The 22,040-nt window shown below is 38.4% G+C and overlaps 2 protein-coding genes across 4 annotated transcripts; one reads left to right on the top strand and one right to left on the bottom strand.

The window, feature by feature from the left end:
- Positions 1–143: 143 nt before the first annotated feature.
- Positions 144–11,287, bottom strand: pou6f1 (POU class 6 homeobox 1). 3 transcript variants are annotated; one of them, XM_067593080.1, is made up of 11 exons: positions 10,881–11,287; positions 10,101–10,196; positions 8,902–9,076; positions 8,615–8,751; positions 7,704–7,929; positions 5,666–5,925; positions 5,414–5,542; positions 4,453–4,686; positions 4,085–4,220; positions 3,833–4,001; positions 144–2,523 (listed from the first exon to the last, which is right to left on the bottom strand). In XM_067593080.1, the coding sequence occupies exons 2-11, from the start codon at positions 10,152–10,154 to the stop codon at positions 2,178–2,180; spliced, it is 1,866 nt and encodes a 621-aa protein (XP_067449181.1). In that variant the 5' UTR covers positions 10,155–10,196; positions 10,881–11,287; the 3' UTR covers positions 144–2,177. The 3 variants fall into 3 exon arrangements, with proteins under 3 accessions (XP_067449181.1, XP_067449182.1, XP_067449183.1); XM_067593081.1 differs by lacking the exon at positions 10,881–11,287 and adding an exon at positions 10,526–10,735; XM_067593082.1 differs by lacking the exons at positions 10,101–10,196; positions 10,881–11,287 and adding an exon at positions 9,458–9,537.
- A 5,523-nt stretch (positions 11,288–16,810) lies between these two features.
- On the top strand, positions 16,811–21,533 carry dazap2 (DAZ associated protein 2). Its single transcript, XM_067593075.1, has 4 exons — positions 16,811–16,960; positions 18,986–19,104; positions 19,226–19,474; positions 19,635–21,533. The coding sequence occupies exons 1-4, from the start codon at positions 16,948–16,950 to the stop codon at positions 19,761–19,763; spliced, it is 510 nt and encodes a 169-aa protein (XP_067449176.1). The 5' UTR covers positions 16,811–16,947; the 3' UTR covers positions 19,764–21,533.
- The last annotated feature ends 507 nt before the right edge of the window (positions 21,534–22,040 follow it).

Here is a 22,040-nt window from a genome sequence, read left to right as displayed (position 1 = left end):
ATGAGGTTGGGTTGTGTTGTTACATTTTTCTTGAAAAAATAGCTTTTTCTCCCAGTTTCTCCATTTTATAATAACCATTGGACACTATCAGCTACTCTAAAGGATACAAATGAGTTGTATGAACACACAACAATACAAAGTAATTAATAAAGACAGGGTTTATTTTATTTATTTGACAAAAAAAATGACAAAAACTTATGTCCCCCTCCCCATCTCGCAAAGACCTGAACTTTGTATGTGCTTTGCAGAGTCAAATGACTAATAAATGATATCTTATTATTCTAATTTAGCTCTTCTTTACTCTAGTCATAACTTAGTATAGACTATTAAACAATATCATATATTGTCTTCCCATATTGAACATGAAAGTATAACACATGTTAAAGCAAGACCTTTGCAATATTAATTATTATTGTTAAGGTGTATGTCCACTGAAAAATAAGCCTACTCAAAAGGCAAATATGAGATGGACCATAAAATGCACCATTCAATGTGTCACTGACAAAACCAAAAATCTTTTAAAGATGTGATTAATGCATATTAGCTTTAATATTTCATCTGCATAAAAATTACATTAATCTTAATTATCGATGTTGCTTGTCATGTTGATGATTGCAATTTTGCCAGTACTGCTACATTTTGCAAAGCTTTTTGCTGTCCAAGAACATTGAAATACAGAAATTAAATTCTCTCCCAAACATGACTGGAAATTTGCACTGTACAAAACCATTCGTAACCCTTTTACTCCTCCTGCTGTCACTAAAGTGCAAAGAATTCTTGAAGAATTGCCAAAGGTAAAAATAACTGCCATTATATTGTTCCTACAGAAAATAACTCCATACTGCACATGCAAACACACTCATTCAACTTAAAAGTCATGACACATTAAACCACAATACCCCTTCCTTGGCTGAGCAGTTATTCAAATAAATGTAATTCTGTTAATCAATTTGATTCATATTAGGCTTATTAAGGATATCTAAAAAAAAATCTGGCACTACTGTATCAGGCAATGCAAGACTATTTTAAGTTGAATGGGCCAATTAAGCTCCTATTTTAAAATATATACTGGATCTGCCTTGGGGTGAAAATGCAGCAGAAGCAATGTCAGGCCATTAAGGGAACAGTTACAACAACGAACAACGAGAAAACACAGAATACTCTCAGAGTATCATAAGCACATTAAACAGAATGTGTAAAAACAGGACGGACTGTGGTGAATTCACAATCATTTGTGTAACCACATGTACAGTATGTGTCAGCAACTCACAAATGAAACAAACTATATAAAAAAAAATGAAATATGTTTACAGTTCTGGCATCATAGGCAATAGCCTAAACTACAACTTGATTTTAAAAAGAACCAATTGTCCATGGAACGTCAGAAATGATTCTCGATATGAACACATTTCACACTGCTGAAGAAATGTACGTATCAAAGCCAAACAAGAGGACATGACTACAGCTTTAACTTCACCTTAGTGATTATCAATAATATCAAAATGATGATTGTCCCAAAACAGTTATTGCAGAGTCAGGAGTCCATGGAGGGTAACATGATTTCTGATGTTCCTTAGACAACTAATTCTAATTAAAATATGGTTAGGTTAGAGGTTACTGCCTACATATTGCCTACAGAATCTCTGCTTAATTTAATATATTCTATGTTTGTTTTTGGAGAGCTGCTCCTGTAGTACAAATACCATGTGAGTATAAAATAAATGAGCAGCAAATATTCAAAAAAAAATCCATGGTGGCAAAAGCATATTATTCAAATATCAGGGTAATATCAGTCATTGTGCCAAAGTGACATTTATGTGACTAAAATCAATGTGACTTAATGTAAACCAGAGGGGTATCCTAGAAAACCACTTGTATAAAAGTTCAACAAATGTTTTTTTTATGTTATTATCAATGTATTATCACTGTATATGATAAGAGGACCATGCAGTTTGACTTAGTACCCACCACACACAAGTAGTGAACACATATACAGCCTTAAAACACAATAACTTATTTCAGTACTCTTGCATAAGGCTTGAAATATGTGTAATTTCCTTCATTTTCTCATATTCTTTAAATCTCAATGGAGTTTAAGTCATATTACAGACAGACTTCAAAGTTCAACTTCCCAAAAGGACAAAAGATTTGTAGCAAGCTCTGCCAGAACTAGGTCACTACTGGACCTGGAAGACATTGATCTTGCTTGTGTTTTTCAGCGTCTGTCGCCGGTTGCAGAACCATACTCGTACAACCTCTCGGTCATAGTTTAGCTCCCTTGCAATTTCTGTAATCTCTTGGCCTGTTGGCAGAGCGTTCTTCTCAAAGTAGGAGTTAAGGACTTCTATTGCCTGTGGTGTGAAACTGGTGCGCCGCTTGCGTTTTTTTGACGGTTCACCGCCAACAAACTCCATCAGGTTCTGCTGGCCTTTCTGGTTCCAATGCTCAGCTTCGGCCAACCACTTCTCCAACACCGGCTTCAACTTCTGAGCGCTCTTCGGGGTGATATCCAGCTTTTCAAACCTGTGAGACAAAAGATAGTTCAATCTGAACTACTTCGTAAGAACACATTGCATATAACTGAGAAATTAAATCAATCCCATCCATTCACATAGACCCATTTAGCCGAGAAGTACCTTATACTGGACATTTTGGGTACTAGTCCACCAAGCTTTAACCAGACTATTGACAAATGCCTCATTACTTAACCTACTTTATTACCACTATATAATGATGACTCCATTGCTGTCCATATTAAAATGCCACTTTAAGATCTTGAGCCATTTGGACAATTTTTCAATTCATTTTCACTGACTACTTTATTTCTATGTAGAATAAAGCCCAAGCAAGGAAAATGTTGAATGTTATTTTTATATTACCTAATCACATCCACATTTATGCATTCATTAAAAGAAACGGTTCGACATTTTGAGAAATACTCTTATTTGCTTTCTTGCTGAGATTTAAATGAGACCATCGATACCACTCTCATTTTTGTACACTTCATATAAAGCTACAGCTATCAGCCCGTTATCTTAACAGCTGTTGCCTGGCTTTGTATAAAGGTAACATAATCCGCCTAGCAGCCCCTCTATAGTTCAGTAATTAACACAATATATCTTGCTTGTTAAATCCACACAAAACAAAAAAGTGTAAAAATAACTGTTTCTTGGCTGGGTGCACTGACTTCCTTCGCAGTGAGTCCCACACCCTGTAAAAACATAACCTCATTTTTTACACTTTGGTTTTACAACTTGGTTTTAACTTTAGAGGTGCTGGTAGTATTTTGTTATTATTATATTTTCAGTTATTTTCAGTATTTTGTTACCTTCAGAAAAAGCCAAGCAAGCTGTTTCTTCCTGTTTCAAGTCTTTATGCTAAGCTAAGCAAACTGACTGCTGCTGACTGTAACCTCATATGTAACAAGACGTGAGAGTGGTATTGATCCTCTCATCTAACTCTTGGCAAGAAGGCAAATAAGCTTATTTCTAAAATGTCGAGCTATTGCTTTAAGGATTTAATACCATCATCTGTTACAAATGTCACACTTCTGTTACTGCGATTGCACTTAACCCACTAAGCATGACTGTACTAACTCAATCAGTATAGATAAGTAGATGTTTGCAAGGCTGCCTACATTAATATTTTACTTGTATTACAACTGCAATTTATTATAGGCAAACAAGGTCAATATATGCACAAATGCACTCTTTACACCCTGACAATGATGCATCACTGATGCTTTACAAAGAGAAATAAATAGATCTTTTACAGTAAATTACTGAAAAAAGCTTCCATATTAAGAGGCAACATGAACAAGCTTGTGATTTACCTGCAAATAGCAGACTGGCTATAGGCTGGACCCTCAGTTGCAGTCAGGGCCTGCCCTACTTGTGTCTGAGTAAGCCCCAAGGACAGCCGACGGATCTTGAAATTCTTGGCAAACTCTCGAATTTCCTCGAGATTAATGCCCTCCTCGCTGCTGACTACCTGTTGGGGTTCTATAATTGTGAAGAGTCTGGTTAAAAATATCTACCTGCTTAAAATGGATCTATGTTTTGATAGGAGAAGCAGGTGTACGTACTGCTGACAAGCTGGCCCACTTTTGCCACATCTCCACAGGTGATTGGTACTGTGGAGGAGAGCGTGGTGGCGGTCTTCAGTACAGACGGCTGCGGTGCGATGACAACCGGTGACTGAGTGACAGCTGTTACTGAGGCCTGCGAGGGAACAAATAAATCCCGAATAAATACATAATAATCTTAAAACTGTAATAATGAAAATGGCAAAATGTCATAATATTTAAATACCTTCAGGAATTAATTATCTGCCAATCAACTGAGTCTATTTAAGGATCATGCAGTAATTTTTTTTTGTCTGTTTCAGCTTTCAAGTGTAGCTGCGTCCTCTTTAATCCTAAAAAAAAATTTGGACAGATTTTTGTTTGTCTACCTGCGTGCTTGGTTTGGAAAGTGTTGGAGTAGCAGCAGCTTTGGGCAGAACTGAAGCAGAAGTCGTGACAGTGGTGGGTCCGTTCCCTACAGTGGCAATGATCTGGCCCTGGGTGTTGAAAAGCAGCTGTGGGGTGACAGTCTGGACCTGGAGACCCTGGAGGGGAAGGGTGGGAGTCGCAGCCCCTCCAGCCAGAGAGGCTGGGTTCACCAAGAGCGGGAGAGTTCCTATGACCTATAAACATATGATATATTTGAATGCAACCCTCGGTCATAGTATTTACTTACCAAACCCACTTCAAGAATATCAAAGGACCTGTCATGACAGTGTTTTTGTGTCTCCAAAATAATCCTATTAGCAATTCACTTGGAAGGAAATCATGTCTTTCTAGATTAAACACTGCACTACTAACCCCAATGAGCTGCAATAATGATAAGATTGAGTAATGGAACTGCTTGAGAGGACAATCAGTTTTCACAGAGACTGTCTTATGCTCCACTGATTTGAAAAAGCACTGCTGATCATCCAGATGTTAACTGGAGACTGGCGCTTGTTTTAAGAAAAACAGAAACTAAGCATGAAAACATTCTGATTGTCCTTAAAGAGGGTTTGATTATCTCCCTGTATGAACATTTGCAAAAATGTGAATGGCAATAGGGAAAACACATTTTCAGTGAATTACTTGTTCTTATACCTTTGTCATTTTGTTATGAAGTCTGTTATGTGTTCTAGTCAGACAAGGGTCAAAGATTTCTTTTCGGCTAATGATACACTACTACAAGGACAAGGATGATGTTTTTTCCAGATCATTCATTATATGTAAGGCACATTCCCTTTAGCTGGAAGTATACAGGAGAGAGACTGCGGGCAGTTGGGGGAAGGTGCACAAGAGATGGATCATAAGTCAAGTCCATATAATGTGATACAATACAATACAATTCAATAATTTTAGGTTACCCACCTGCCCCTGGGCATTTGTGATAATCTGGCTGGTGATGCCAGCCATGCTGGACATGGCACTGGTGATGATGGGAGTGGAGGTGAGGGAACTGAGGAACTGGGGCTGCGCTCCCAGGGAAGCCGCATTGATCTGAGCACAAAATCACAACATGAGCATAGAGCATAGGAAAATAAACGCACATGACTGACTTATCAGATGTAAACAGTGCAGAGTTGTAGGAACAGATTTAAATCTTTGACTTGGCACTCTTACAATGGCAGGATTGATGGAGAGTCCTGCAGTCTGAAGAGCTGCTATGGATATGTTGGACTGAGAGACGGGGGTGGTGATCGGGGTCGCCTGCGTTGCCGCAACCTGAGCAGCAGTAACTTGTGTATTGGTCACCTGTGTTGGCTGAGACGTCACTTGCTGCATAGCAGCCTGCACTTGCTGTAAAGAAGCTGCTTGAGGCTGGAACACCGTCTGCGCATTTGTCTGCAGCTGGGGCTGGACCGAGTTCAGGACTGTTGCAGCTGAGAGAAGATTTAAAAATATGCAACCTGTTATTGTTCTGTGGTGAAGTTATTCATCGTGAGAAAACATTTTAACAAATGCTCTGTGAGCTGCTAGTGTGACACAGGAAGCTGTACTGAGACACAGCAGTGCTTTGAGCTAAATGCTAACGTCACCATAGTGACATGTTCACAGTGACAATGTTTGTATGCTCATGTTTATCAGATATAATGTTTTCTATGTGCAACAACTTAGTTATGCATGTTAGCATTCTAACATTTGATAATCAGCACTAAACACAAAGAACAGCTGAGGCTGATAGGAATGTTATAAACCAAAGTATGGCACTAGAAGAAAAGTTAAGAGATCACAAAAATATTACAATTCATCCCAAGGGGGGCATGAATGTTTGAACCAAATTTCAAACATTTCCATGTCTACATTTCCAATTTCCACCCAATAGTTGTTGATACATTTTACTGAAAAACACATATGTGAACCTCATGGTGGTGGAAAAGTCAGGGGATTATCCAAATCGTTGCAATTCATGCTCTGGGAAACAATCTGAACTATCTTCCAAATGTAATACAATCCATCAAATAGCTGAGATATTTCAGTCTGGACCAAAGATGTGGACTGATCAACTGATACTGCCAACCTATTGTCAATGTAAATTGAGTGTGCATATTGTTTCTTTTATTTGTGATCAGTTTTTTATTGGTATTTAAACATGATTATATAGAGGTGGGGTTACAAGTTAGTAGATCCCAGATAAAGTAGATGAATAGAATCGCAAATGTCCATTAATCAGCACAGAACTGGCAAGCAACTAAAACAAAACAAAAGAGAAGAAATAAGAGCATTTGTTTTGCAAATCCCTCTCCCATATCCTTCCCTTTGGCTCCCTCCCACCCAACCCACCTTATGGACCAAGAGAACAGTTATATTAAGGATGTTATTATAGTAATCGCTTGTTTCCAGTGTGAAATATTTTCTGTTTTTGCCTGGTGCATGTTGGCAGCCCAGAGTTCCACGCTTGCTATGTCTATGAAGTCAAGAAGCCATCTCTGTATATTGACAGAATGAGGAGCTTTCCATCTACAAGCTATTAGTCACTTGGCAGCTGTAAGACCAGCTAGCCAGAGACGTCTCTGCTTAACACAGAGCTCCAAGTTGGAGCTGTCATTAAGCAACAGGACTTCTGGCAAGTAAGGAACTGTTTTGGACAATATGCTTGATAGCATCTCTGAAACCTTCTTCCAGAACTCCGCAACCCTTGGGCACTCCCACACCTTATGAAAAAATGTACCCAATGCATTTTGATTGCATAAGGTGCAGTTTGGTGATGGTAAAGCTTTCATTTTATGCAATGTGCAGGGAGTGAAGTATGTTCTGTGCATGACATTAAAATGAATAATTTGATGGTTGGGGTTCCTGGAAGATAGTTGCATGTTATGCCAGATTAGTTTCCAATTTGGGTTGGAGCTATGAGAGGAGAGGTCCACCTTCCACAGTTTGTCAATAGATAGGGGCTTACAGGAGGCCTTATGCAAGATGGAATATATTGTCGAGACCAGTCCGCTGAGGACGGTCAGAGCTGTATGAAATAGAAAGATGCACCAGGTAGACTGAAATGTTTCCGGATGTCTTGAAATACTCAGAGGCCCACAGGACCATAAATGTCAGCCCTTTACTGCTCCATTGAGGGAATGAAATTTGTTGGCTATTGGAGGTTATTGTTATGAAAAATGCATATTGCGTTTATGTACTACATATGCACAAACAGTTTGTGTTTTACCTTGGAGGCCAGCAAAGGGCAGCTTGAGGAGGCTTCCAGCTGTGTTAGCTGCTGCGAGCCCAGGGAGAGTGGCGACGTTGGTGGTAGGAAGGGTGAGAACAGCCAGACCGCCCTGGCCACCGATGGAGCCCGCCATGCTGATGGGGATGAGCAGGGGCTGGCCCAGTGACCCTGTCTGGGCCATCATACCAGTCATCAGAGTGGCCAGACTTTCCTGGGTCAGCACCTAATGTAATATAGTAAAATATACGTTTTACATCAACTTTTGTGGCTGTAATGAACAGTCAGGTGGTATTTTTACCTCTTTTATCTACTTTCACTGGCATTCTGGTGTTTTTGCAGGAGGAATTTCACTGAACTAAAGAGTAATACATTTTTAATTGCACATGTGCTTTGTGTTGTTTAATTTTGCATTATTGCATGTTTTAAATTTTGTTGAGGCAGCAGTATGTATTAGTTAGAATTTTCTCCAGTTGCTGACTTTGTTTTGCCAACAGTTTCTACAACCTCAGACTATGTATTCAGGTGTTTGGGATCAAATTTGTTCCATTTATCACGCTGACGGTGCACTAGAGACAACTGCCTCTGCCAGAGACTTCAGTAAATCACCTACCGTAGCCTGTGGCTGACAATAGTGATATTAATCCTTCTGACACATGAATATTGGACAAGAAATAATATGTGAACAAGGTGAAATGCACAAAGGGTACCCTATGAATTGAAGGATTTACTTTGGCTCCCTCATTTTTATTTTACAGATATTTCCTGCGATGTCAAGGCCGATGCAACGGTCCACAGCCCTTGTTAATTTCTGACTCGGAGACCACCAAACTAATGACCACAACTGTCTCTGATGGCTAAAGATGTATACAGAAAGAGCAGTGAATGTGTTGATTCACAGTCATACCTACCTGTGGACAGCCTTGTACAGAGATGGGCATGGCGGCCTGGGGCTGCGGCAAGGACACACTGATGGGAACAGCAGGAGTCAGCGTTTGGATAGCAGGGGCCGGAGCTTCTACAGAGACCACCTGCTGCTCACCCGGCACTGCAAGAGCACAGCCACGGTTGGTTCTTACTGACATTTGAAGTGTTTCTCACAGCTGTCATCCCTATTTGCATTACAGCCATGTGTCATGTATGTATGTGTAATAAGACATCTGCTATCCATTGTCATCATAGTTTAACCGTGGCTTACCTACTCCCCCGGTGTTCTGAGGTACGGTGTGGCCATCGTCAGGTTGCTCTGCGGCCCGAGCTACTCCCTCCTCAGCTTTGCCTTCACTCTTCCCATCAGGTATTGATGATGGCAGAGATGCATCGACCTCTACCTCTAGCACACGAATAGTCTCATGGCCAGACATCACAATCACCTGCATAGAAATCAGGAGTAAAAGCTGAGATGACTCAAATCAAAAAAAAGGAGCTGCCTACTATATTCTACTTCTTCAGTGCTCTGTTAAGATTATATAATAAATAAATCACCAGTTTAAGTAAATAAAACATTTAAAAAGTGGTAAAAGCCTCACTTGATCTACCACCTGAAGGGTCACAAAAAATAGCCAAATTTAGTATTTTTCCACCTCACTTCTCCCTCTAACTACATGCAGCTACATGTAGTAAATCTGACTTTTACTTGACAGATGATTCATGGTATGCAATAATGAAAGGCCTAGAGGAGAGGCAGCGAGACAACCTGGGCCGGAGGACAAGGTGCAGAGAGACAATGCAGGAAGAGAGAGGAAGATGCATACCTGGTTGTCTTTGGCAGGGAATTTCAAAGTGCAGGGTTTAAATGGCTGAAAAAAGACTTCTGCAGTCAGACAGTGAATGGCTAAGGAGAACAGAGAAGCCGAGCACATGTTAGGACACAATGACCCAAAACAAACAAACAAACAAACAAACACACAAAAAAAAAAGAGACACAAATGAAAAGAGCATGAGTACACAAAAACAATGACAAGAGCATCAGCCAACAAGCAGCTCAAGCAATGCTTTCTTCAAGCTGCCCTCTGTGCATCCGTGAAGAGCATTGCTTTTGTTTGCTGACTATGTCTACACAGCATGTTACTAGAGAGAGAAAAAACACAATTAATTATTAAGCATGGCATTTTAAAGATCGGTAACCCTCACAAGCATAGAGCAGCAGGTATTAATAGGTGGTAAAACACGAAAAAAAAAAGTGGGTCCTGATCTCAATGAACTGCTGTGTGGAGTTAATCGTTCCATTATGATATGGTATGTTGTCGGCACATGGAGGGTGACAGGAGCAAACAGCAGCAAAGAACTTCAAGACAACATAAGTTATAGAGGGGGGGGGGGTTCGGGTCAGCTCAGTGTGCTTATAGAAGGAAGAGAAAGTCCTTCACTGTGCTTTAACAGACAGGTGTTTGTTACCTGCTCATTGACAGTGAGTGGGGCATCTTTGGCAGGGAGATCCTGGGAGTTCATGGCTCGCTGCTGCACCACCACGGTCACTTTCTTCCTGGCATTCTGGGCAAACAAACACAGCTTAGATAAATTCTGAGAAACTTATCTCTGTGACTAGTCTGTTTGTGCAGCCATTTAAGGAATAAAAACATATATCCAGTGTCATGATTGTGTCCCACGTTACTCCCAGTTTAGAGACAAATGTTGGCTTAGACAGACCAACACATGCAGAGGACTGTTTTTTTTAATTCATGGCTATTTCTGTCATTGCAAGACCACACTATTTAGAGGGGCCTATAAACAGGCCACACTGTGTTGCACTTAAGCTGCAAGAAAACGTGATGAAACACGCTGATCGTAGACATGAAGTGTTTACAAATTCATCACAGAACCAAAAAAAGATCCAAGGTGATGCATTTCCTGCTGCAATGCCCCGTTAGAAATGAGGATCTGTCAAAACTTCAGCGGGTGTTGATGGGCTCCCCACCCCCATCCTGGCCAATAAAAGTCTCGCCGCGTCGGCCACTTTTGAACACAAGCTGTAACCACCGAGCGCAGGCGACAGAAATCATCTCACACCCGTGCCTAGAGACCGAATATTATGTATTTCCCTCTCTTTATCATAAATATATAAATTATGCTAATTACGAACATTGCATATTAACCAAAACTCATTTCCTCTCGCCATTTCGCTGCTATGCGCGAAGAGCAGGCTACAACAGTGTCCGGTTATTGAATTCAACTTACCGCGTAAATGCAGCTTATTTTCTGTAATCCCCCGCTCTTATAAAGGTCCTTGTCACAGTTTGTTTCAGTCACACATAATTAAAAATTCATCTCAGCTCCCAGACAGGCGCTGTGACTGCACACAAAAGAGGTATTTGCATTGATAAGGAGGGTTGCAATGTTAGGATCTCCTCTCTCTTAATATTTAATGACGATGCCCTTTCTGCAACAGTTCAGACAATCAAAAATCCTCGAGGTGTCTCACAAAATCCTATTTGAGCTGTAAAGTCGGACAAAATTGCCACAAAATTGGCCTTTTGCACTACGTCATGAACATAATTTATGCAAGAAAAAATCTTGCATTGAAAAATGTCTGCCTGGACTTGAGAGGTGCCATGGTTCTCTTAAAGGGGACGTACCTCCTAATAAAAGCTCAACACTGAAAGCAGCAATGAAGCACTGACACATCCACATAATAGATGAAAGATGTTGCCGTTACACGAACAGTTTACTTACGTCTGTTTATTTAACTAAATCTACGGCAGAATAAGAGTTCACACCTGTTTACTTCTGTTAATGAGTACAAAATTATGAAAATAACCAGGGTGCAATTCGCAGGGAGGGGTAGGGGTGGTGGTGGTGGGGGGGTTGGTCTACATAGCCCTGCTTCACTGAGTTATTTATAGGGACAAAAATGTATCCCCTTCATAGTGATTTATGCTGCCTCACCCAGAGACCATATAAAATATCCAAAATATAAACAGGCTATTTAAAAGAATCTAAGTGAAGCGCTGCAATGTGAGAACAGTCATTGGTGCAAACAACAATAAAATCAGAAATGGACTTGACAATGAGTGACAGTAAAGATGACACTGCGTCTAGGCTACGTGGTGACGCAGTGAATGGACCAGTGAGTTGTCTCCTTCTCCCAGCTTCCCTGAGATTTGCAGGGTAAAAGAGGGGCGACACGCCACGGATGACCCCTCCACAAGACAGCATAAAAAGAAGACAGAAGCCCGTCATCAAAGCAGAACTGTGTCTTTAGTCTGACAAGTAGACATCTACTGTAGCCTGTTTATTCATATGATGACAAAACGTTGTGCTATTACATGTTGTGATTATTTTCTATTCAGTATGGAAGTTTGCTGAGTGCTTCGCAGAGAGCTGAATTAGGGTACATTCACACTGCAAGCTTCAAGGCTGATTTATGGTAAGTCACTCGACACTTTTCAACAGAAAAACGTATGGGTCGACACTTTCCGTTCATGTTGCACATTTTCTTGCTCTATTTGATTGGGTAGTGTCACTAACGTCGCCATAGAGATTGTAGTTTTCACTTAACTTCCTTATGGATATTTTGGTCTGTAACTTAAGATAATTTGTGACTAGGGCTGGGCGATATGGACAAAACCAAATGTCACAATATTTTTGACCAAATACCTCGATATCGATATTATGACAATATTGTAGGGATCGGTGCTTTCACAAAATGTGTACACAATGATATTTTTGATAAATAATCATCAGTTTTGTGGATATAATGACTATGTGGGTAAAGGCAAATAATAGAACAGCTAGAACAATCTGGTAAGTTCAGAAAATTACATCACTTTACTGTGATGCAGCCTTTAAGACGAGGAAAAGACAACACTTATACCACGATATTACAATATCCAATATATCCAATCTAGTCTATCACGATATCGATATATTGGCCGGGCCCTACTTGTAGCGTCCATGTTTAATTAGTCTGGGTTGGGATGATAAGGCTAATGTAACTAAACAAGACGACTGGAGGATGGCGTCTGGTTACCATGGAGACAACTGAAACCCTTTGCCAAGTATAAATTGAAAACTCTTTGACTCTTTAATTTCTGTTGAGCAACACTTGTCAAAAGTGTCAAGCAACCTACCGCAAATCAACCTTTTGTGCTCAATTCAGAGCTCAGAACCGTTTTGGGTTTTTTTGCTTGGTTGTTCACAGTATTATTTTTTTAAATGTGGACAATATTAGGTTCCAGGGTGAAATGGTCACGGTCCTGAACTGACCCGCATGCGCAAAAGAACAATAACACCGACGTCACACGCAGCACGCTGTAGTACGGAAGTAAACATGGAGGCCGCTGAAGTCAGCGTTTACGGTTTAATTTATAAGTTGACGTGCAGTGGAAGCGAGCGAGTTTGTGAGCAGATGATAACGAGGATGAGGAGAAAGAGAGCCACATTTTTAATTATGGCTCTTTGTGGCGAAATGGCTGATATACTTCTGTACAGAGGTGTGTGTGTGTGTGTGTGTGGATGCGGAGTCGGAGGAATCGTGACGTGAATGGCATCATAGAAACAGATTTCATCCAAAATTTCAAGATGTTAAGGACTACTTTTAAGTCTCTCCTCAAGACACAAGACAATCAGTCTCAGGCTACCAATCTCCCTGAGAAAGCGTGTAGGAGTTGAGTTGTTTTGGGTGGAGTGACGTTAAGTAACATGAATTCCGATATGACATATGAAAGTGGCAAAAAGATCAGATTCCATGTGATTTATGCTGTTCACACTGTTCTGAAACAAATAGATCTGAGGGGGAATTGAGCCACTGTTGCCTACAGTCTGAACGTAGCCTTAAACAGTAGTATTGGTATGTAACAAGTATATTGGTATGTCTGGTTGAGTGGCGCCATCCACAGTACTGAAGGGAGGCTGAGGGTTAATTCTGGCATGTAAAATTAGCATTTAACCTTTTGTATATGATCACATCTGCTGTGTGTCCAGGAAGGGATGTGAGGAAAGGATAAGTCAGGAACATTACATCACATCCCTGAGAATGAAAATATCACACTACTTGATGAATTATTTAAATTAGTTTATAAATGCTATTGTGACAGCTGCAGTGTGATTCATAGTCTATATAGGCCCACTGTGGTTCTGATTTATTTTCATGAATAAAAACGTTTCAAAAACACACCCCTCTGATATGTTTTCATAAATCACACCCTGTAAACAACATCAGAGGATTCCTCAAAACCAAAAAAGTACTTCCGTATAAAATGGAGAGGGTTTGTTTTTTGTTTTGTTTTTTTTACTATTGCACTGCTAATATATGTATGTATTTTTATTTATTGAAAACTCAATAAATATAGTCCTATTCATGGACCTTCCTTCCTTCTACCTAAATTACAATCTGACTGTGTGTGTAGTTGTGTCATACCTGCTTTGTCTTTGTGTGTGCTTTGTTAAGTTAGTTAAAAGAAAATGTGTACTGTATGTATTTCTAATTGGATGAACGTATTTTAACTGTTAATACCACAAATAAATAAAAAATATGGAAGAAAAACTGATCATTATTGTAACCAGATTGCTCACATATTAATGTATGATAGCCTACTCTATATATTCACCTACTACAGTAGTTTCTTTGTCAAAGAAATTACAGTCTTACCATTTGAAAACTAAATATTTGTAAGCTGAAAAAAGTATATAGATCTATTCATAAGAACATTGTTATTTATAAATCTGAATTTCTACATAATACGTAAGTGAATCACTTTTATCCTTTAGCATTTGGGCATCCCTGCAGCATATGAGATCAGTATCTGTGAATGTTCAGTGATGGAAATTAAGTATACCACCTTTTAACAATTGTAAGTCAGTAAAACTTTATTTATATATTGCTCTTTTCAAAACCAGGGTTACAAAGTGCTTCACAGTTACAAATGGAGAATGTGAGTACAAACAGTAACAAAAAGCATATAAATAAATATTTTAGTAAAAGATGTGTAAATTAAAAAGTAATAGTGCTAAAAGGTTAATAATACCTTGACTGTCCAATCCTGCAAACGCAGAATTATATTTAATGTGTGACTGGATGTGCCAACCTTACTTCCAGTTAAATAATGATTAAACTCAAATCATTGTGTTTGGTGCCAAAGAAGAATGATTAACTTTCAATCCCCAATGTCAAAGACCACAGACCAAGCCAGAAATTTGGCGTTAAGTTAAGAACACTTACCTGAGTCTTTTCATCCACATTAAGACAGTTACACAAAATCAGGCTACATTACTTTTATCATTAGTAGGCTTGACTTTTGTAATGGTCTCTTTACACATCTCCCAGAGACAGCTAAAGCTTTCACTGTTGGAGCCAAGAAAGTGGAACACATTACTGCGGCTCTCAATTTGAATACTACTATTGATTTAGAAAGAACTTCACGGGCCAAATATATATTTCTGATCCGCTGCTACCTTTTTGGACCACAAACTTGAAGAAAACTTGGGGCCTGCTCTAAACCCTGACAAGACAATGGAACAGATTGACGAACTTATAATTGAAGGCTTCTTCTTCTTGATCTACTGTGGCCTGGCTTGTAACTAATTTGTACCTCACTTTTGACAAAGGCATCTGCCAAATGAATAAATGTAAGTGTAAATCTATGCCTTGTCTTTCATGTCTTAAGTAAAGTACCTTTAATTGCCTTGTGGTTGAAAGGTGATATACAATCTTGCCTTACCTTGCCACAAAAGGCCTTTTGTTTTCTGTTGTTGCTACATAGATATTATCACTATAAAACAACAATGAACCAATACATTGTGTGAGCAACACAGATATTTCACTATGCCTGCCTATGAACATTTGTTTGTGAATTTCAGCTCGTGTTCTAAAATATGTCTTTGTCCTGTGTATATTTTACTATTAGTTAGTTAGTTAGTTAGTTAGTGAAAATGTCTCCTAGAGTGAAGTGGCAGCCAGTAAGCGTGTTGTCCATCAAAGAGTAAAACAATTAATTGAACGATATAGTGTTTTGAGACTAGCATTTGTTTTACTTTTTAATAAAATCAATATGAGGCCTAAAAGAAAATTCAGAATCAATCCAAAGTCCCAAGTATTCAAATTTATCAACTTTATTAAGTAAAGATCCATCAGTAAAACTAATAGACAACTCAGCAGATGAATGATTAAGATTATACCTACCAAAAAACATACTACAATACTTCTGTTTGTTTAATATGAGATTGTTATTTAAAACATTTTTTTTATCAAAAGAACATTCTGACTGCAGAGAGCTTTGAATTTTAGTTATATCGGAGTCAGATGTGTATATAACCGTGTCATCTGTAACTGAATAGAGCAATTAAACCAAATTTTTGGAATCATTACTGGATCATTAATAAATATAGAGAAAAGTAAAGGTCCCAAAATAGATCCTTGTGGTACACTCCTTTCAACAATTAAATAATCTAATTGGCTGTGATGAAAAGAGACACACTGATGACGGTTGTGAGGGTAAGAATTAAACCAAAATAATGCCTGTTGAGAAACACCAATAGCATAAGGTTTATCAAGAAGAAGATAATGGTCAACCAAATTGAAAGTCTTGGTTAAATCAATAAAAACTGAACCTGTAAATTGACCTTTGTATAAAGATCATCACTGTATCATTGGTAAACTTTACAAGGGCAGTAGTAGTAGAAAAATTCGAACAAAAGCCGGACTGAAAGGGGGATAAAATATTGAGATTATTAATATACAGTGATAATTGATTAAAAATGAATTTCTCAAATATTTTAACTGTGGTGCAAATAATAGAAATTGGTTTATAATTATTAAGATCTAGTGGATCTCCTCCTTTATGAAGTGGAGTTATTTTAGCGCATTTCCAAATACATGGAAGACTACAAGTAGATAGGGACATATATATCCTGATACGCTATACTTCTATGCCATTGTTTCTCTGTGAACAGCCATTTTTATATTTATACAGCCAGTTATTTTAAACTTCTCTTAGAAACATATACATTCCTGATTATAATATAATTATATATTTTTTATTTTGCCTTTTCAAAAAAAGTCACTGTTGAACTCCCCTCCCGTTCCCGCTATGGGTGCATCCGTGATTCCGGCCTGTAGGGGGAGCACGTTGGTGAAACACGTAGCACGTACAACCACAGATAGAGAACGAGTGACGTCAACACTCGACAACAACAAGAAGCTGAAAAACAAGGAAGTGAATGATTGTAAACCGTAATAAGGCCGTGACAAGATACGCAGAGCTCAGTTTAATCCGAAATTCCTCAGCCTCCGGATCAGTCGAGAACAATGAACAACAAAGGTATTTATCCGGACATTATTTAGTCAGCTGTTCGCTACATGACGTTGACGTTAAAGCGAGACATGAAGAGCCTCCGTTATGGCCATCTGAAGCGGGCTTCACGTTTAGCTACGTACACGACAATAAACTGACGTTTTCTGCATAGCAATGTAGCATTCACGTTGAGCTTTTATTACCTTTTTTATGATCAAATACGGTAATTGTTAATAATAAACGCTTAAATTAACCGTCACTGTGTATTACTATTTGTGGCCAGGTCACTTTTCAGTTGGCTAAACATGACTAAATACAGTCAAGGTTTTAAAAGCGAAGCTAACATGATTTCACTGTTTTGGTTCACCGTTTCCTCATGTTTTGTAAGACTCAAGCAAGGGACTCCAAATCTATGTCAGTAATGTTAATAGCATTAATCCTTATAGTCCGTTTTTATTTGCTAATTTGCACGTTTATTTGCACGGTTATCTATATGTTTTATCTTTTTACTCTGCTACATGCATCTCATTTTTGCACCCGAGTTTTGATGCACCCGTACACTTCAGATGTAGGCCGGTGTTACACCGTATTTGGTGACCCATCAGATTATGTGACCTGCAGTGTTGGAAGATGTACTTAGAGCCTTTTACGTAAGTACAAGTGGCCTTATCAATACCACAATGTACAAATACTTCATTACAAGTAAAAATCCTGCCTTTAAAATCATACTTTAGTGAAAGTATAGAAGTGTTACCAGCTAAATTTACTTAAAGTACTATTTTTGCAGAAAATCGGGATAAGACTGATATATTAAAATGCTGCCTCCGCATTGACTCATCAGTATTAATGATGTACTTTGCTAAATATATTTAATATATCAGATACTTTTACTCAAGTAAAGGATCTGAGTACTTCTTCCAACACTGCAGGTCACAGAATCTGATGGGTCACCAAATACGGTGTAACACTGGCAATTAATAATTATTTTCAATATTGATTAATCTACCACTTATTTTCTCCATTAATCATTTGATCTATAGAATTTTAGCAAATAGATGGAAAAAAGGCCCATCACATGTTTACCAGAGCTCATTGTGTGTTCTTTTGTTCACCAGAAGACAAAGAAAACCAGAAATTAGTCACATTTAAGAAATTAGAACCAGAGATTTTTTGCCATTTTTGTTTGCAAATTACTTAAACAATTAATTGATCATTAAAATGGTTGCAGATTAAGTTTGCATCGATCAACTAATTAATTAATTGACTAATCGTTTAAGCTCTATATAGATATTTTATAATTTCATGTTTTTCTCTTTTTTTTTTTTTTTCCAGTTTTACAGACTGGTCCTAAATACACCACATTTGCATTTTTTATATTTGGATTTGACAAACTTCAACCTGAAGTTGTGTACAGTTCTGTCGTGTTAACATTAAAGGATTTATGAAATAATTTATCTTAGGGTCCCTTTTCTGTTTTTTTGTGGTGAAAATACATGTCACTTTAGACAATAAGTAATTTAACCGATTTAAAGAAACTTAATCGGCAACTATTTTGACAATCAATTAATCGATTCAGTAATTTTTTAAGCAAAAATGCCAAATGTTCATTAGTTCAAGCTTCTTAAATGTGACGATTTGCTGTTTTTCTTTGTCATATATTACAGTAAGTTGAATATCTTAAGGTTTTGGACTGTTAGTCTGGCAAAACAAGCAATTAAAGACATCACTATTTTGTAGCATTTCATTGACAAAACAATTAATTGATTAACCGAAAAAATAATCAGCAGATTAATCAACTGTGAAACTATCATTAATTACAGACCTATGTGGAAAAATTCCTCCTATAAGATTTTTCTATTACTGATGAAAATCTGGTATTCCTCGCTGTAGTCTGCCAGTAAACATGTCTTTGTCGTGTCCTCTTTAGCATATTTTGCTATTTCTGAAAAACAGGTCTGACCTCGAAAATTCTTGTTTTACCGCTGAAACGTTTCACAACTCTTTACCACAAAAAACGCCACCGCTCACTGAAAGTCAAATCTTGTTTTGCAGGTTCATATCCACAGCAGGCTGTGTACCCTCAGCAGAGCACTGCACCTGTATACCCTCCTGCTATGCAAATGTCTCCTCAGGCACCTCCTTACACAGACACACCACCTGCATACTCTGAGGTAACTATAGCATTTATAAGTCAAATGATAACACAAGCAACAAACACCACATGAACACCATTGTAAGAGTTAAAAATATTTTCAAACCTGTGTTTTTTTTTTTTCACCTCTGTCTCTGCAGATATACCAGCCCAGATATGTGCTTCCACCTCAGGTGCCTGGTCAGGTGCCTCAGATGTCCTCTCACTACCCTGGTGCTCAGATGTTTATGCCCATGCAGCCACACATGTCTGTTGGGCCAGTGGGTCAAAATGTCCCCATGGCTTACTATCCCATGGGAGCTGTGTACCCCGCTGGCTCAACAGTGATGGTGGACAGCGCCTATGATACTGGTGCTCGCTTCACAGCAGGCAGCAGTGTTTCCATCCCAGTGAGTATCCACCCAGTTAAGTGATTTAAAGGAGGCAGATTGATCGCAATTAGGATATTGTTGAGATTGCGGTTCTATCTTATCTAATGCCTGGAGGACAGAATAAGCCAAATTCGTAAAGTTGATCAGCTCTCTATCTCTTGTTTGTGCTTATTTCTAGCCCCCACCTCCTGGACATCCCCCAAACGCAGCTCAGTTGGCTGCCATGCAGGGTGCCAACGTTATGATGACACAGCGCAAGAACAACTTCTTCCTGGGTGGATCCAGTGGAGGTTATACCATCTGGTAACAGCAACTCCTCAACTCCTCCTTCATGCCTAAACCGTGTCCCCGTCCCAAATGATGCCCCGGTTCTTTCCCCATCCCATACGCCTCCCTCTTCAGGCTGCTTGGCCATGCCACAATACTGATATCACCTAACGGAATGTAATATTTTAGAGCCCTTGTGTAAGGTACAGTACTCCACTTCTGACGTAGAGATCAAACGATGAATGCCACTGCCTGGAGAGGACAAATGCAAATTTTTAATGTTGTTGAATTCATTCCATAATCCTTCATTGGGTCTAACCTTTTTGGTCATTCCAGATAGGACCTCTTTCAGGCATCTGTATTTGTTCAAGAGACCTGGTCTCCTTTTGATTGAATGGATCACAAATTTACATTGAGATGTTCTTGTATACCTGTAAAGCTACGTAAATGAAATGTTGACATATCAGACCCGCATTAACTAGTTTAGCAGCTTTATGGTGAAAGTGAAACGCAGTTACAAAGTGGCAGTTAAAACGCAAAAAAGAAGCCTCCACTTGTCTTTTTTGAAAACTTTTAGTGTAGTTAAATTACTAGATGTGTAATAGTTCCATGTAAATACCAGTATGATGATCATGAGAAAATTACTTCTCAGCTATACAAAAAAAAAAAGAAACTCAGCATCTTGGATGCTTTTTAGCTAGAATTGTCTTGTCTTTTGCACAGTATCCAAAATACCATGGCAAATTTGTTGCATAGTGAACTGTCTAACTGACAGATTATTACATTTAAATCACTTGTAAATTAAATAAATTAAATTAAAGCAAATAGTTCAAGAAAAGATTCCATGCAATATCCAAAGTGGTTTACTGTACCTTGTTGGGCAACTTGTAGATGAACATAGTCAAGTGCCAAAGAGCACTGGGGATAGCCCTAATTTAAAGCAAATTAACTTCAGTAAACTTAAAGGAAAGAAATTAAGTAAATCCAAATAGTAAGTTGAATGGGAAGGGGTGGTTGGTGTAACATTTTAGCTTTTTTTTTTTTTTTTTTGTCTCCTGTTTCTATTTCACAGTCGGATACCCAGAGTTTATACACTAAATGTTTTAATGTACATATTTCAAGAACTCACCACCATTGTTTCTCTTAGTCTTTACACAAAGTATAATTTGGTATCATCAAACAGAGTCTTAAAGTATTTATTCACTGTAGAAACATAGGATAGCGTTGTGATAGCAGTAGTTTCTAGTCAACATTTTCAAAGGTTGAGGAGACTTTAATAAATATTCCATTGTTTCTTTTTTTTTTTTCCTTCATTACTTTTCCACATTTAAGTGATTTACAGAAGTAGTTAGGGTAATAAATTTGTTAGTATAACCAATGAGCTGGTTGTACCAAAGATTTGGTCTACAATGCACTTGTGTTTAGTTGTGACTTGAAATTTTAAACTTCACAATTTAAAAGCAAACATATCATCGAATAAACAGTCATGAGGTTGTCGGTTAGACCTTCAGTCTGACACGACGGCAGTCGTTAGTTAACGTCACTTTAAGTGAGTCAATTGCATCTTTAAGTTGTTGCATACTTTTGCACCTTTGCTATGTACAAATTTGATTAAATACTTTTTATCTGAGATGCACTGCTAAAGCAAATCTTAAGAAGTTGCAGACAAGGGGCTACTCTCTTTTTTTATTCTGGTTTCATGTCTTTTTAAAGAAAGCTGTGAGATTTTTGAACATTTTTAGATTTTAAAGATGCTACTTACACATCAAATCTAGTCCATTTAAAAAAAAAAAAGAAAAAAAAAAAAGAAGTAACATCAAAACGCGTCATGTTGTTCAGAAGCCTGAACGTATATGCAGACTTTTTGCAATGAGGCTATATCACTGTCAGTATAATTCTTCATTTCCAGGACATTTGTGTGCTGCTAATGAAACTCCTTTTAGAATCTTTACATAATTACGTTATCTTACAAACTTAAAAGTATCTGAAAGTAGGTAAGTCCAAGTACGGATACCATCAACTGATGTTTGTAGATATTCTTCATTTTGGTGTCTGGTAGCGTCAATGTGTCACTGGGTATCCGACATACCATATCAAGTTTTAACAGCTGTGGCCCCCCCAGTAAAGACACGCTGTTGCTGTCAACCAACATTTAGTTATTTCAGTGTTATTGAGGTCAGAAAGACCAGCTGTCTGGGAAACCTGCTTCATTCATTGGATGAATCTCCTCTCAAGCAGCGCGTATGAAAAGCTACTCTACCAGACCGCGCATTTATTGTGCCATCATTCCACGCAACGCTCCTGGGGAAGAAGCCAC

The sequence above is a fragment of the Thunnus thynnus genome, chromosome 6, assembly GCF_963924715.1.
Source record: "Thunnus thynnus chromosome 6, fThuThy2.1, whole genome shotgun sequence".
NCBI classification, from domain to species: Eukaryota; Metazoa; Chordata; class Actinopteri; order Scombriformes; family Scombridae; genus Thunnus; species Thunnus thynnus.
This window is presented reverse-complemented; position numbering and strand designations above follow the sequence as displayed.

Excerpts from the sequence above, each read along its gene's own strand:
- pou6f1 (XM_067593080.1), bottom strand. The coding sequence starts at position 10,154 with ATGAACTCCCAGGATCTCCCTGCCAAAGATGCCCCACTCACTGTCAAT. Across the intron at positions 9,077-10,100 it reads CACTCACTGTCAATGAGCAG|GTGATTGTGATGTCTGGCCA; the intron begins GTAACAAACACC and ends ATTTCTATGCAG. Across the intron at positions 4,221-4,452 it reads TTTCCAAACCAAGCACGCAG|GCCTCAGTAACAGCTGTCAC; the intron begins GTAGACAAACAA and ends GTTCCCTCGCAG.
- dazap2 (XM_067593075.1), top strand. Across the intron at positions 19,105-19,225 it reads CACCACCTGCATACTCTGAG|ATATACCAGCCCAGATATGT; the intron begins GTAACTATAGCA and ends CTGTCTCTGCAG. Across the intron at positions 19,475-19,634 it reads GCAGCAGTGTTTCCATCCCA|CCCCCACCTCCTGGACATCC; the intron begins GTGAGTATCCAC and ends GCTTATTTCTAG.